This window comes from Poecilia mexicana, unplaced genomic scaffold, assembly GCF_051168715.1.
Source record: "Poecilia mexicana isolate PSO_F unplaced genomic scaffold, ASM5116871v1 scaffold_1, whole genome shotgun sequence".
Lineage (NCBI taxonomy): Eukaryota > Metazoa > Chordata > Actinopteri > Cyprinodontiformes > Poeciliidae > Poecilia > Poecilia mexicana.
The window spans coordinates 13,584,948-13,598,676 of NW_028263370.1; the positions used below are offsets into that span (position 1 = coordinate 13,584,948).

The 13,729-nt window shown below is 37.7% G+C and overlaps 1 protein-coding gene across 1 annotated transcript in view; it reads left to right on the plus strand.

Moving 5' to 3' along the window:
- ptprdb (protein tyrosine phosphatase receptor type Db) overlaps positions 1-13,729 on the plus strand; it is a 227,288-nt gene that overhangs the window by 149,505 nt on the left and 64,054 nt on the right. Inside the window, exon 8 of the mRNA XM_088004866.1 lies at positions 11,043-11,188. Within this exon, the coding sequence (XP_087860992.1) occupies positions 11,043-11,188 (146 nt within the window). The remainder of the gene's footprint in view (positions 1-11,042; positions 11,189-13,729) is intronic.

Consider the following 13,729-nt stretch of genomic DNA (forward strand, 5'->3'; position numbering starts at 1 on the left):
CCAAAGCCTTTCTCAAGAAAGTTTTTGTGCGCATCAGGATGTTGGTCAGGAGTCTTACCCTGGTTTTGTGTATGATTGCAAGTAATTGATTTGAAATGACTGGTGGATTTTATTCATTTTGAATAAATTCTCAAGTGGTCTGTTTTCAAAACCGTTTGGGGAATTTGGTTTTATTGCAAGCAACAACAAAAAAAAATCTATTTGAAAGCAGTTAAGCAGTCACCGGTGCATCAAAATAGTCAACAATAAAGTGAAGGAGGAAAAGATTTTGCAACTAATGTGGAGATCTATGCAAAAAGCTGTAAAATCCACTTGATAGTTCAGCTAAGCTGTGATACGCTGACGTGTACTAACCCAAATCACTGCTCACTAAAGCAAGAAGTGTATTTAAGTTTATATGAAATTGAAATGTACTGTACAAGCTAAAAGCAACACAGTTACTTTAGACGGGACAGGAATGAGAGCTGCTGACTGGGAACTGAGATGATTGGTACTAATTTACCATTATTGACGACAGTTTGGAGCCCTGTTTTAAAACTGGATTGGGTAAGTTATGACTGGCAGATAACCTGCATAATCAACTGATATCAGCTTATTATTTTACAGCTGTTCTCTATAAAGAGAAGAGCGACAAAAATATATCATTCTACAAAGATGGCAATTTAACAAGATCCAGTGAAAGCAGGATTGTGTGTAAAGGGAGGGCTAATTGAACAACTGCACACAGCAGAGCACTATTAGGATGTACAGACAGAAAGAAGAAGAATAAAATACCTCAAAATATCTTTTACTTCATATTTTCTAGACTGTGTATGTATCCTGTGTATTTAGCATTGTTGGATACTCAATAGATATGTGCTGGTTGGTATTTAAAATAAGTCTGTAAGTGTAGGAGTCTCTAAGATTCTGTCGGATGGATGGTTAACCACAAAAATCAGGATGTTTTGTGTCTGTAGATAAAACTCCTGGACATGTGAGGAGATTGGGGTGGACAGATATAAAGAAATAGAGGGGTCACGAAAGGCAAAAAGATTGGCTAGAACATAAAACAGAAAGAGAAATCGTAAAATCAGCTGATTGAACATGTACAGGATGATCTGTTTGCCCAAAAGAGAGTGCAGTGCAGCTCCAAGCTTTGCAGTTGTGCGATTCTGATAACATATCATCACCACCCTGCAAAAGCACCCAAACTGACACACAAGTATAGGCTTCAGGCAGTAATTTCTGTGCTGGAATGTTTTGAAGCCTCACAGAGCCCGAGTCAAAGCACACTTTCAAGCCTATCTTGTTTTGCTTTCAACCTCCTCCCCTCTTGTCCTACGTGGAAGTTCCAGGGTCAGACGGCAAAGGCTTGGCCATCCATCAAAACAACGATGCTCTCAGGCTGTGAGATTTAGAAGAGTACCACAAGTCCAGAAAAGGGTGTAAGGGATTCATAGTCTGTTCTTTTTCTAAGTATACATTGTCTTCTTTCCCACCCTCCACTTCTCTTAGTCTTTTCTTGCTAACTTTCCGCATTCTCTCTTCCTAACATTGTACTCTGCTGAGATAGAAGAAAATGCGGAGCTTGAGAATCTGTTCTCTTTTTTACCCTTTTATCTCCACATATAGAGCGTTCTGCATCCCTTTAAATATCAACAGAGGATAATCGGAGATTTGAATGTCAAGAATTGAAACGGAGGCTGTCTGGAAACTGATATCTTAGTTTCTCATCGTAAGACACCATGTTTTGAAATGGTAAACACATTCAGAAATTGCTTTCAGTTGTCCTTATCTTTATGTTTATTGTAAAGCTTAATGAAATGAACAAAATAAAATAAATATTGATAGAGATGCCCCACTTGAGGCTTTTTCTGGTCGATGTCGATTCACGGTTTTCTTTGAGATTCTGCTTAAATCGGGAAGCCAAATTATCTTTAAAATTTATCTTTTTTTAAGATGAAATAAGATGAAAGTAGACAACACAGAAAATTTGTTGCAGCTTTAAATCCAACAGAAAACTGATTAATCATGAATATAAAAATGTACATAAATAAATTACCACATTAGCCCTTGTTAAATGGGGATAAATTCAGTGTGTTTTTTGCTAAAACCAAAACAAATGCATCACAGTACATGGTCTGCCTTATGTTTTAATTGCATTGGCTGACATCATGTCATAGGTAACTAATTCTCTGGCTCCCCCTGATGAGTCATTTGACACTGTAATGTAAACAATTTCATTACCAGCGAAGCAAAGCTGTCACGGACATACGTTGCTGAACATATTAAAAAATGTTGAATTAATTACCACACATGACAAAACCAACACTATAACAACTTAAATACTGGTATGTTGAAAATGATCCATTAACAACATTGCTTAACTTCAGGCTGTGCCATGTAATCGGAATTGACAGAAATTTACTCACATCTGCATGCTGGATGCTTGAAACTGAGAGTGAAACTCAGATCATCCTGTTAATTAAGCATGTTTAAATAATGGATGGATGTATAACCATTTGGAGGCACACATAGATCATTTGAAATGATATTTCATTTGTAGATGGCACACCTTGCATACACCTTACATACTGCTCAGTGCAATAAAATAGGTGCAGGTGCATTTTAAATAGCACAGCAATAACATAAAAAAATATGTTACTTAATCTCTACATGCAGTTTCTGCTAATTAAGATCCACTCCATTCGCCTTGCCAAATGCTTGAAACTGAAGGTGACACTAACAACTTGTCCTCATTTTTGACAACTTTGGCCAAAATAAAAACACTGCTTAGGAGCACTCAGAGCATTTACATTTTTTACCCTGATATTTAATTTATCCTCAATAATGATGAGATTAAATTAAATAAAATATAAAAGGAACATACATTGCCCTGACACAAGAGAATGCTGCAAATTTCATACCCTTGAACACAATACATATTTATAACAGTTTGTTCAATATGCCAACAGATATAGCAAGACAGGAAATAGTGTGACAGCAGCTGGAATTTTAATACATTTAACAAACAGGAGGGATAAAAAAAGATTTTTTGTACTTGAATTGTCACTTACATACTAGAGCCATTTAGGGGGAAATTTCTGGCCCATTATTTGATGTATCTCTAATTACAGTTCATGCAACAACAGAAGCTGTAGTTTAAGAAATGACAGCACATGCTTGGAACAGATCTATTACACAATACTGACTGAGGGATTTAAGGTACAGTCAGGTGAACCAGTATCCAATGTGAATGGTTGGAAAAATTGCATGACTTCACTTTATGTTCATGCTACAATAATATAATAACAAAAGAAAGCAAAACTCAGTGCCCAGCTTGTTTTTCTCTCTCTCTCTCTCTTTCTCTCTCAAATTCTCCTTCTGAATCTGCTACCTTCTCTCCCACCACCTTTTATTTTGTTTCTCAGCATGACTATCTGCGCGTGCGTGCTTATGTCATATATCTGGGGGATTAAGAGTAATGCCCTGATCCGGTAGCAAACTAGGCCACTGCTCCATGTACGCCGTGAAATACCCGGCGCAAGAAACAGCATCTCTATCTCACTTCGTTCTGTTGGATGGGAACGAGGGGAACAGGGGCTATTGCAATAAGATGGTGGTTCTTCACTGACCCTTGTTTGCCCTGGAATCAGCTAGCCCTTCTGCACGTGCAGCTTGGATGTAACAGTAATTCCAGGTGAAATACAAGCCCCTTTGTATGTACGGCGCAAACAACAAAAAGAAACCATTTCCAAAGGATGACACATGGCCAGATTGCATCCCCGCGCTTCAGGAAGCACACTGTTTGCCCTGAAACATTCTTAACGTTTTGAATGTAGACAAGAGTGGTTTAGGATTCAGCTTGAGGAAGGATTGTGAAACTGTTTACTTTCAGCTTGCATCACATCATTACTGTTCTGTAAAGGCTCTGTATTGAATTTAGAGGGAAAAAAAATACAGAAGATTTTTTTTTTTTCTTTTTCTGTGTTGCTCAAATAAAATGACCTTTTTATATGTGACCTATGAGGCGTGACTTGAAACATGGAACCTGCTCACTTGGTGACTGATTGACCTGTCAGATTATGGCATTTTGCCGGCTTTTGCATCAACTTCAGGTTGACTGGAATCTGATATAGCTCGGCCTCATACAGTTCTTTGCAAAAATCCGTGAAGGATTGTCCTGTTGACAGATTCTCACACCTAAACTGTGGATCTCTGGAGCTCATCCAGTGTTATCATGGGGCTTTGTGTTTAGTGATCTGTGCCTGTGTGAACCCATTTATACTTATCTTTTTTATATGTTCATGCAGGGAAGCATGTTTAATGCGTAGTTCGGATGAGATTAGACCCGGATAAGCATCTAGAGTTATGTAAGGTCTATGGTCGTCTCTTGACGCTGATGGATGGGGTAAAGTGAGGATTCAGAGGCATGGGCTTAAGTATGAGGGCCTCTCAGATTAGAGGTTTCTGATCTGGGAATCCGCTAGGGGCACGGAAAAGAATCAGGTCATTTTCTTGGATAAATTGTGTCTCTTGTGTATGATTGATTGATGTAGCTTAAATCGCAGATAAAAGTAAAGTCAAAGTTGGAACTTCACCACAAAATATGAAAAGCAACTCTGCTTATCTCATGATTTCTCTTAATGATCAAGAGTCTTGATGATTCTCGTGCTACACTGGTAATGTTCTTGTCAAGATTATCGCACATTACTGAAGCAAAATCCTTTTTAGATTTATATACATGAATGTAAAGATATGATTTGCTTAAATACAGAGATCTTCTATGGTAGAAACATCTTAGGCAACGGATTTTGTTGTTTAGATTAGCATATCACGAGCAGAGTTTTAATAAGTGTGAATATGATTTGATTTAATGTAGAACCAGCACCAGTGGTAACATAATGAATAAAAGGATGTACTACCCAATCTTTACATAGCTTTCTTTTTACATCTCTGATGCCTCTACAGGCAGTGAAATAGCTCTGTTCAATGCCTGTTTAAGTTATAGATGGATGAAACACAAGCAATTGTAGAAAAAAATAGTTCAAATGTATGCAGACAGTTTTTTTTTTTACATAGAATTGATGCATTTAGTTTATCCAACTGAAAACATGACAAATCAGTATTTAATTTGCTGTTCTGCAAAATATAGCTGACATAATAAAAAACACTTTTAACTTGATTTGTATCGAATGGCAAATCAGAGGCAATTCCTAGACTGAAACAAGTTGATAAATATATAATAAAAGCTGAATATGCTTTACAGCAGAGTTACTTTGTGACTGAGCACCTCATACAAAAAGGGTCGTAATGTGGTTTTACATAAGATCCAGAGCTTAGTTGCTTTTTGATTTCAAATGAGGAACACAGAAAAGTCCTTTGGAAGAAAAGCGAGGACACGAAGGAAGGAAAGCCACAAAGAAATACAGAAATATTCATATACTCAAATATTTAAATCAAATCCCGGGCTTTTGAAGAGTGTTTAGGAAGGTCCTCTGACAATGATGATGCTGAATAGCTCTATTACAAAGCATTACCAGGTCATGAGAGGGCTTGTTGACAGCAGGTTGTTATATTGTGTAAATGCCTTGAAAGTCCAAACAATCTTCATCAATATGTTTCCACTGAAGATGACATAACTGGGCCACATCTAAAATAGTCAGATAAGCATCAGATCCCATAACTCTTTAAGACACACTACTTAAAATATTTATCAGGTACTCTTCATGTCTTTTTCAGCCATATATGTGTTTCAAACTGTAGACGCACTTCACTCTACTTCAATTAGTGTGGAAACTAAGCGTTGGTGCTGCCCAAGTTTCTTAGACTCTTCATTGAGGGTGCAAATACATATTTTATCCGCAGCTGTAGCATAGCTGCGCACCCATCTGTGGGAAACAGAATGTGATCACCTTAACTTAGCATTCGCTAAGCAGGTGCACTCGTCTGTGAAGAGGCCTGCATAGCGTAAGCTTAGCGCCAACGTTGCTGAGCACTGGTATGGAACTAATGCGCTGGGACCAGCACTGAGAGAGCCTCTGTTCATCTTCATGGGAAGCCAACTCTGACCCAGTAAAGTTGCATACCCAATGGGTCGCCCATGTGTTTCTAATGACCTGTGCATAAAAGAAGATCCCGTTTGATTAATTCCTCCCCTTGTGTTTCTAGCAAATTAACCCTGATTAACTCGGCACTAACCAGGCCCCGAGGCTGCTGTGGGTGATTAAGAGCAACTCTAATTGGACACTCATAACTATAGGCAATAAAAGTGCGTTTTATCTTCTGCTGTAACGTCATAGTGGTTATAGCTAAAGTGTCATAGATCAGCTGGAGGTTGCTAAAAGAAAATGACAGATAAAAATGCAACCATAAGGTGAGAAGGAACTGCGATGCAACTCTAAAATAATAATAAAAAAAGAATTTAAATCAAATCTATTTTTTTCCTCATTTGTTGGGGTTTAGCTCAGATGAATAGCTAATCTTTCAGAAACCTGAATAATGCCTTACTTTAATTAAACCTTTCATCAAATATCACCCCATTTATTTGTGCATAATTTAATTTTCTATGTTAGAATAGCCCATTTAGCCAAATGTTTTCCAATTACCACTTATGTTTTCTGCAGAGGGATGATAGGCCCTTGTGCTTACTGGGCCCAGCAATCCAATTTCATTACTGGCCCAAAAGCAAGCGGCTGATCATTTGTTCTTAATGTGTCTGTTTGAAGTTAATGTGTTTTAACTTATGGCCAGTTGCCCACCCATTCTTCTTCAGACTAACAACTCGTGGTTTAGTCCCCTATTGGCCTCATTCCTGAGCTTATCTGAAGGACCTAATTTAGTTCTTGTTTGGGGAATCATTTGCTAAGCCGTGAAATTCACTCACAATATGTTTCCATAGGAAGGATGTAAATATACTCGCTGAATGCTGTGTTCAATACACTCAGAATATATGCAGACCAGTTTTTCCTATTTCATTAAAACTTCCAACACATACATATTTACTGTCTCAAAAGGTCAAATGTATTAAAGCATGTTCAAAAACAAAATCAGAAATATATTAGACTATTATGTCAGATTTTTGGCAATAAACTAGTTTCTCTGAGCTTCTCTTGTCTGCTTTAAGTTGTATCAGAAAATATTTGCAGCTCATGCTGCTGCTTTTTGTTGGATTTGATTTGTTTGGATAGGCCTGTCTGCTTTATGCGTTTGTGAATCACATCAGCCTCAATAAGTGATTGAGCGCACATATGATAAGGCCTACAGGATAGTGATTTATAACAGACTTTATGACTTTGAAGGATCTGAAGGAACGAGTTCAGCTCACTGAACACGATTTTATAGCAGAGGTAAAGTGTTTCACCTCCTTACCAGATAAACCATTTGATTATATAACTAAATAAGGTAAATAATAAGTGATTAGCATAATAACAAAGTTATTCATTATTTCAAGCAGTGAAAAAGTGTAACAGTCATATTTTCTCAGTGTTTTATGGTCATCTTATTTTTCCATATGGTTTTCTTTAATAGAAAGGCATTCTAAAATGCACGTAATCTTGACACATTATAGACGTAAATCTTTCTCCCTGAGGGTTTCATCGAGCATCTGTTCTTACAAACTTGACTTCTCTTGAGTGTCTCTCTCGGTTAAGAAACCATCTGGCAGCAGCAGCGCGTCCCGCTAGTCCCCGTACACTGCCATTAGTTTCCTTTAATTTTGCTGTTCATTAAAAAAAAAAAAAACTCTTAAGCTAGCCTCTATCAGCACATAGCAGTTTAGTTGGGTTTTATTGTTCCTTTGCCTTTAGAACATTTTTGTTAAAAAGAGAGCTGAATCCTTGCCATCAGTTAAGCAGAAAAAGCTGAAAATGCTCAATTCCAAAGTTTCTCTTTGGACCTTGCCTTTAATCAACTTCAAGACAAACACAATAGATGCTATAAAATGTAAATTGCATCTGATATGTTTGAACGTCTACAGACTAACTTAAAAATCATGAAATATTAAAAAAGAGAGTTTATTTTCTCTTCATTTCTTTTATCCTTAGCCTGTTTTCCATTGGCCTGAATGCCAGTGTATAATCCTGCCAAGCACCACAATCTCAAAAAAAAAAAAAAAATCTCTGATGATCACAAGCAAAAGACCAAACGGTTAGAACATTCTGACGCAATGACGAAAAAAAAAGAGAAAAGCAGAAGGAGAAAGGATCAATCCAACGATGAGACAGAGGATTGAGCGAAAGAGGATGGGATGGGGCGAAGTGAGGGATATAAAAGAAGAAAAAGCAGGAGGGTTGATAAATGGAGATGAGGAGACACATTAAAGAGAAGAGGACCCAAGTTAGAGGAGCTGTGGAGAATACGGTTGAACCACTTCTCTTTACCAGTGCCCCCCCACATGCACACACTTTATAAAGTCAGTCAATGTGACAGGAAGACTTATGTAACACCCCAGAGATGGAAGGAGGAGATAGGGAATGAGAAACAAGAAGAAGGGAAAGAAAAAGAAAGTAGCGAGGGGAGCAGCTGCAAAGCAAGAGGAGGAAGAAGTTATTCAGAGAATTAAGAGTGAGGAACCGAGATAAGTGCAAGATGGAGGGAACCTTCGAGAGTGAAACTGTAGATGTACGAAGAGGCTGGATAGATAAAGAAAAACGGGCGAGATAATGAAAAAAAAGCAATTGGAAGATCTAGCAAGCCTGTTAGCATGGCTCTGCTGGCTTTACACTTTTCATTTGTTTTGTGGGTGAGAGATTAGTAAAAGGATTAAGGGAGAGATTCCCCCGCTCCTCATTCTTTTTCTTTCCCCTCAGCCTTCCCATGTCTCTCTCTCTCACATATCCTCTCACTCCTGCAGCACAAACCCACTCACACTGTAACGGCATGCGTGAGTTGGTGTGAGGATGGAGTGGCAAGCTGCACACATTATGGCCTCGAACAAAACAACACAAACCAGTTTCTGTTAATCTGCAAACTACTATTTTATAATGCACAATCAGTTGGAAAAAGTGGCATAGAAAGAGTCAAAATATCAAAGAAATAATGGTTTTCTTGGCAACTTCCCAGGTGAAAAGTGCATGAATAATGTTCATCAAAGGAGAAATACAAAACATTTAACCAATTAATTCTAGTTATCAAACCACTCAGTTTATTATTCAATGTAGTTTAAAAAGTTTCTATCTTAGGAAACTTGCATAGGGCATCAGCAAGCAATGCGAGTTAAGAAATATGGTCATAATGGGAAAAAGTAGAATTCACAAAAAAATTACAACATAAAAAAATTGAATTTTTCTGTTATGTAATTTGTTGATGTGGATTGATTGTAGCTCAACTTATTGAAGTATTTTTTTTATTGTTTTTGTCATTTCTCTCTATAATAAATGCATTTTTCTGTATCATCCTTTTTTTTGCTTATATTTTCTTCTCTGGAATTCTGAGTTGTTGATTTATGTGAATGTCAAATCATTTGCCTCTTGCAGTTACTCTATTGAATCCAGGTGCTGATTTATGTGAATGCACATAAAGCTGCATGTGAGATGGTACTTGGCTGTGAAGCACTTAAGTTTAACAGTTAATTGGTTGCTTTTCTCTTATTGTTTGGCGTCACATCTGGTTCCCCTTCTGCGTCTCGTTCTTTCCTGCCCATTTTCCTCCCTAGTTCCTCATCTGTTCTTCTCCATCACTCTTTGCTTTTCTCTTAATTTCTCCTCACTATTTCCCTTTCCTCCCCCCCCCCCTCTCTGAACAGCTTAGCTTTTCTCCCATTCCCCCCACCCTCCTTTTAAACAGCAAAAAGCAATTCCTCTCCCTTTGTCAGTGCGCTTGGCGGTAAGCCCTTAAGTAGGGATTTTCTGGTTTGGCTGGAATGCCATTAGGCAAGCTGGTGGTGACGCGCCGTGACTGACGGGCCGAATCTTTTTGATGTTGTGATGTCACAATCCAGCGGAGGCTGGGGTTATGATATTGTTGGCGTACCCGGAACGTGGGGCTTTAGTGGTCATGTTAGAAGTAAGTCTTCATAAATCCTTTATGGCACAGAAATATTAAGCTTCTTTTTTGATACAGGGACAGAGGGAAAACATGATGGGAGCGTGCACACACATACGGGGCAGAAGAGACACACACAGACACAAAGCCACCCACATGCATGTCTAAACTGGGAAATTCACTACAGGTCCACTGCAAGTAGAGTAAAACACAGACAGAAAATGAAATGGCTTGCTCAGAAGTTTTTAAGCATTTAGCTTAAAAAATCACTACATACAGTGTGATGTTATTTTATACTGTGATATAATTAGTGTGACGTAATTATGTCATATTAATTTAAGACATAGATCTAAATGCTTCAAGAGACATAATTGAACGAAAAAATTGACTTTGTTGATTCTTATAAAAGTAGAAATAATGAAAATGGTTGTTTGAAATATAACCACAAATTTCTTGCTGAAACTATGGAATGGCCAGCACAAGACTGACGCTGCTATTTTACATTAGTTGGACATTATTATGGTATTCACTCAGATATTGAAACAAAAATATAGGATGATAAGTTTAGAGCTGCACAGTACTTACAGTGGCTGTTGCTATTGCAGTATCAGTATGTGCAATATTGCAGTATCAGTATGTGCAATATTGCAGTTTCCAAGGTCTGCATTGACACGATAATTGAACTGGTTCCCTACATTCATACTCTGCAGAGAATGAATGCAATTTACCAAATATATTTGGTAAATTGCATGGTATATGATTCTCCTTGATTCCAGCACCTTGAATAGATTGCACTGAATGGGATCTGGGAAAAGTAAGAGAAAAGTGGAAAAAGTAGTATTAGTTGCAATACTACGTAGAAAGCTGGTCTGCAATGCTGCCTAAACAAATCTGTCTTCTATAGCTGCAGCTAAAAAGAACCTGAGCTCCATAATCAGGCAACAAAAATGACTTTTAAAGGAATTTTAGCAGTAGTGAAACAGTGATGAAACTTAGGACCGAAGCGAGTTGAAACATTTACTCACACATTAGCTGTCTTAATGCGATATTGACTTTTGAAAATGATCTCTCCCTCACAGCTCCACCCAGATTCACGCGAACCCCACAGAACCAAACAGGAGTGCAAGGGGGAGTGGCTTCCTTCGTGTGCCAGGCTACGGGGGATCCACAGCCCAAGATTGTCTGGAATAAGAAAGGCAAAAAAGTCACCAACCAGAGATTTGAGGTATGTTAAACGCCTGACTGCTAATCTGAAATCCTATATTGCTGTAAATAAAAATAAAAAGAAGTGGGTACATGTTAGCATCTCATAACAGAGCTCAAAACAGCAGCTTATTGATTGGATTGTTGTTTACAGGAGAGTTTATTGGGGTTGAGTTGACCATATCCGGGCTGCAGCTTCATAATTAATGGATTAATGGATGGGCATCAGAGATGCATTCATCTCCTCTTAACTCTCAGAGTGAATGAGCTTCTTCTATTATACCAGGTCATTATCTGTGAAGAGCCACAGTTCTTTTTGTTCCTTCATGTGATACTAAACTTTGAAAACCCAATAACTTATTTTAATAACACGGTCCAGAATTTTCTGTAAAACAATCAAACTCACTTTAGATATAGTTTGCCCCCTACATAACATGACATGTTCAGGTTTTTTTTTATTTTTATTATTTGTTTTGCTATCCTGTAGTAAATAAATACATGCGATACAATTTGCCCTCTCATAAACAAGCTCAAGCACACACATATGTCTCAGGCCACGTTACATAAGGCAATCATTAAAATTTGCTCTGAAATTCCTCCTTCAAAAGTATTTATTGGTGTGCCCTACTGCTGTAACAAAACATCTAAGTCATACAGAGCATGGCGTTGAGTAGCAATAAAACACATTAAAGAAGTTCATAAAAAAAAAAAAAGGTCAGCACCAAGTGGAATGACCAGAATTCATAACCTAAATTGTTCAGTTATCATTTTGAGAAAGGTCATTTTAAAATCCATATTGTCTGGGAAATGCATTGGGATAATTTTCAAGTATCAACGTTTCCCGTATAAAGGCTGCATTAAACACCACTTTCTTTCATAATTGGTACCATGGGGGAGGATGCATAGTAAGCCCAGTCCTGCCAGTTAGCCTCCATACCTGTCCCACTTTGCAGCAAAGACAAAATACACAAACTCTCAGTAGTCAGAAGTTGTCATTTTAAGCTGATTGAGATCAGAGTGCATGCAAGATAAACGGTTTACTCATTTAAAATTTGCAACAAAAACAAAAACTTTAAAGTGGATAAATTCAAACAGAAATATAAATATTTCTCTCTTTTTGCACGTTCATTTCATTTAATTGCCATTTTCAGTCGTTGCTTCAGCTTCACCACCTTTTGCAAATACACAAGTTGAACCCCTTGCAGCTCAACAGCAACTTTAACTATTCAGAAACTATTTAGTAATAAATCCCATTGTGTTTACTCATGCTATCTGATCTTACACCTCTTGTGATGTCATCAACCCCAAAACACTTAAAGCAGAATTCACTGTTTTTTCTAGATCCCTTTACCAAGTTTTGTATTTTGTCACATCCTGCTGTAGAGGTTTATAATTCAGAGCCCAGGGTGCTTCTACTGTCTCCATTCATCTGTTTTCATAGAAGGAAATAAAACTCTGGATGGTATTTTTATGGTGAATATGCTAACGTGTCACAGAGTCCCATTATCCACAGCAGCAGCTTTTCTTAAAGTGATAAATCATCATAGCCTCTCATAGAAAGGTCTATTATTTATACGGTGTTGCAGTGACAGTTGATATTTAACTCAGCAGTGAGAGATCTGTGTTTCAAAGTTGTATAGACGGTGTACTTTAAAGCTCAAAAGATTCAATCAGTTTACTTGTTTTTCTACATTTATACTTCAAAGGTTGCGCAGGTGTGTGAAATGCCATGTGCTTCAGCTCTCTTATAAGTCAGATGATGCCTCGGGCTACAGTCCATATGATTCTTTTACACTCGGTCTTATTAGTTTCCCGAGGCGTTTAACCTTTGCTTCCCTACTTGGTGAGTCGCTCTCAGACGGAGGAGACGGTGAATCAGCCCTCCATCCTGCTCAGCCACTGTCACCCTGAATCCAGGATGCTTCTCTGCTTCAATAAGTCCAGTTTCCTCGCAGGTTTAAGTTCATCTCTCCGTCTTCCTGTTTGTGATCAAATCACTCGAGCAGGTCTTTTATTTTTAATCCAAAACTTTATGAGCTCGAGCTCCTGCAGAGTCCTCGCTGCTGCCCTGTTGGACAAATCCCACAACCAGGGCTGGTTGTGGGATTTGTCAATATTGGATTTCAGTCAGTGGAAACTTTCCCAGAATTTTAAAACCAGATCAATTACATGAGTGTATTAAGCTTATGCAAGAGCGGTTGTAATGCACCATCTAATCTTCGTGAAAAGAAAAAAAAAATCATCAAACGTTATTGGATATCTAAGGAGAACATGATAAATATGCACAAGTAATTTCCTTGTATTTCTACCTCAGAAAGTGATTTCAGTGCAGTGGATGATTAATGGTTTCCAGAATCTGTTTTAATGTACTTTTCATCATAAATGATGACTCAGGAAGGGTCTTAAAAGTTTTTTTTTTATTATTATAAAGATAAACCTAAAGCATAACAGCTTAAGCTTTATTGTAGAAATAAAAACAGTTGTTTTTAATCTGAAACAAGTGATGACGCTTTGAATGAGCAAGTCATTTAATTTTACTAAACTAATATGACTTCTTATCAAT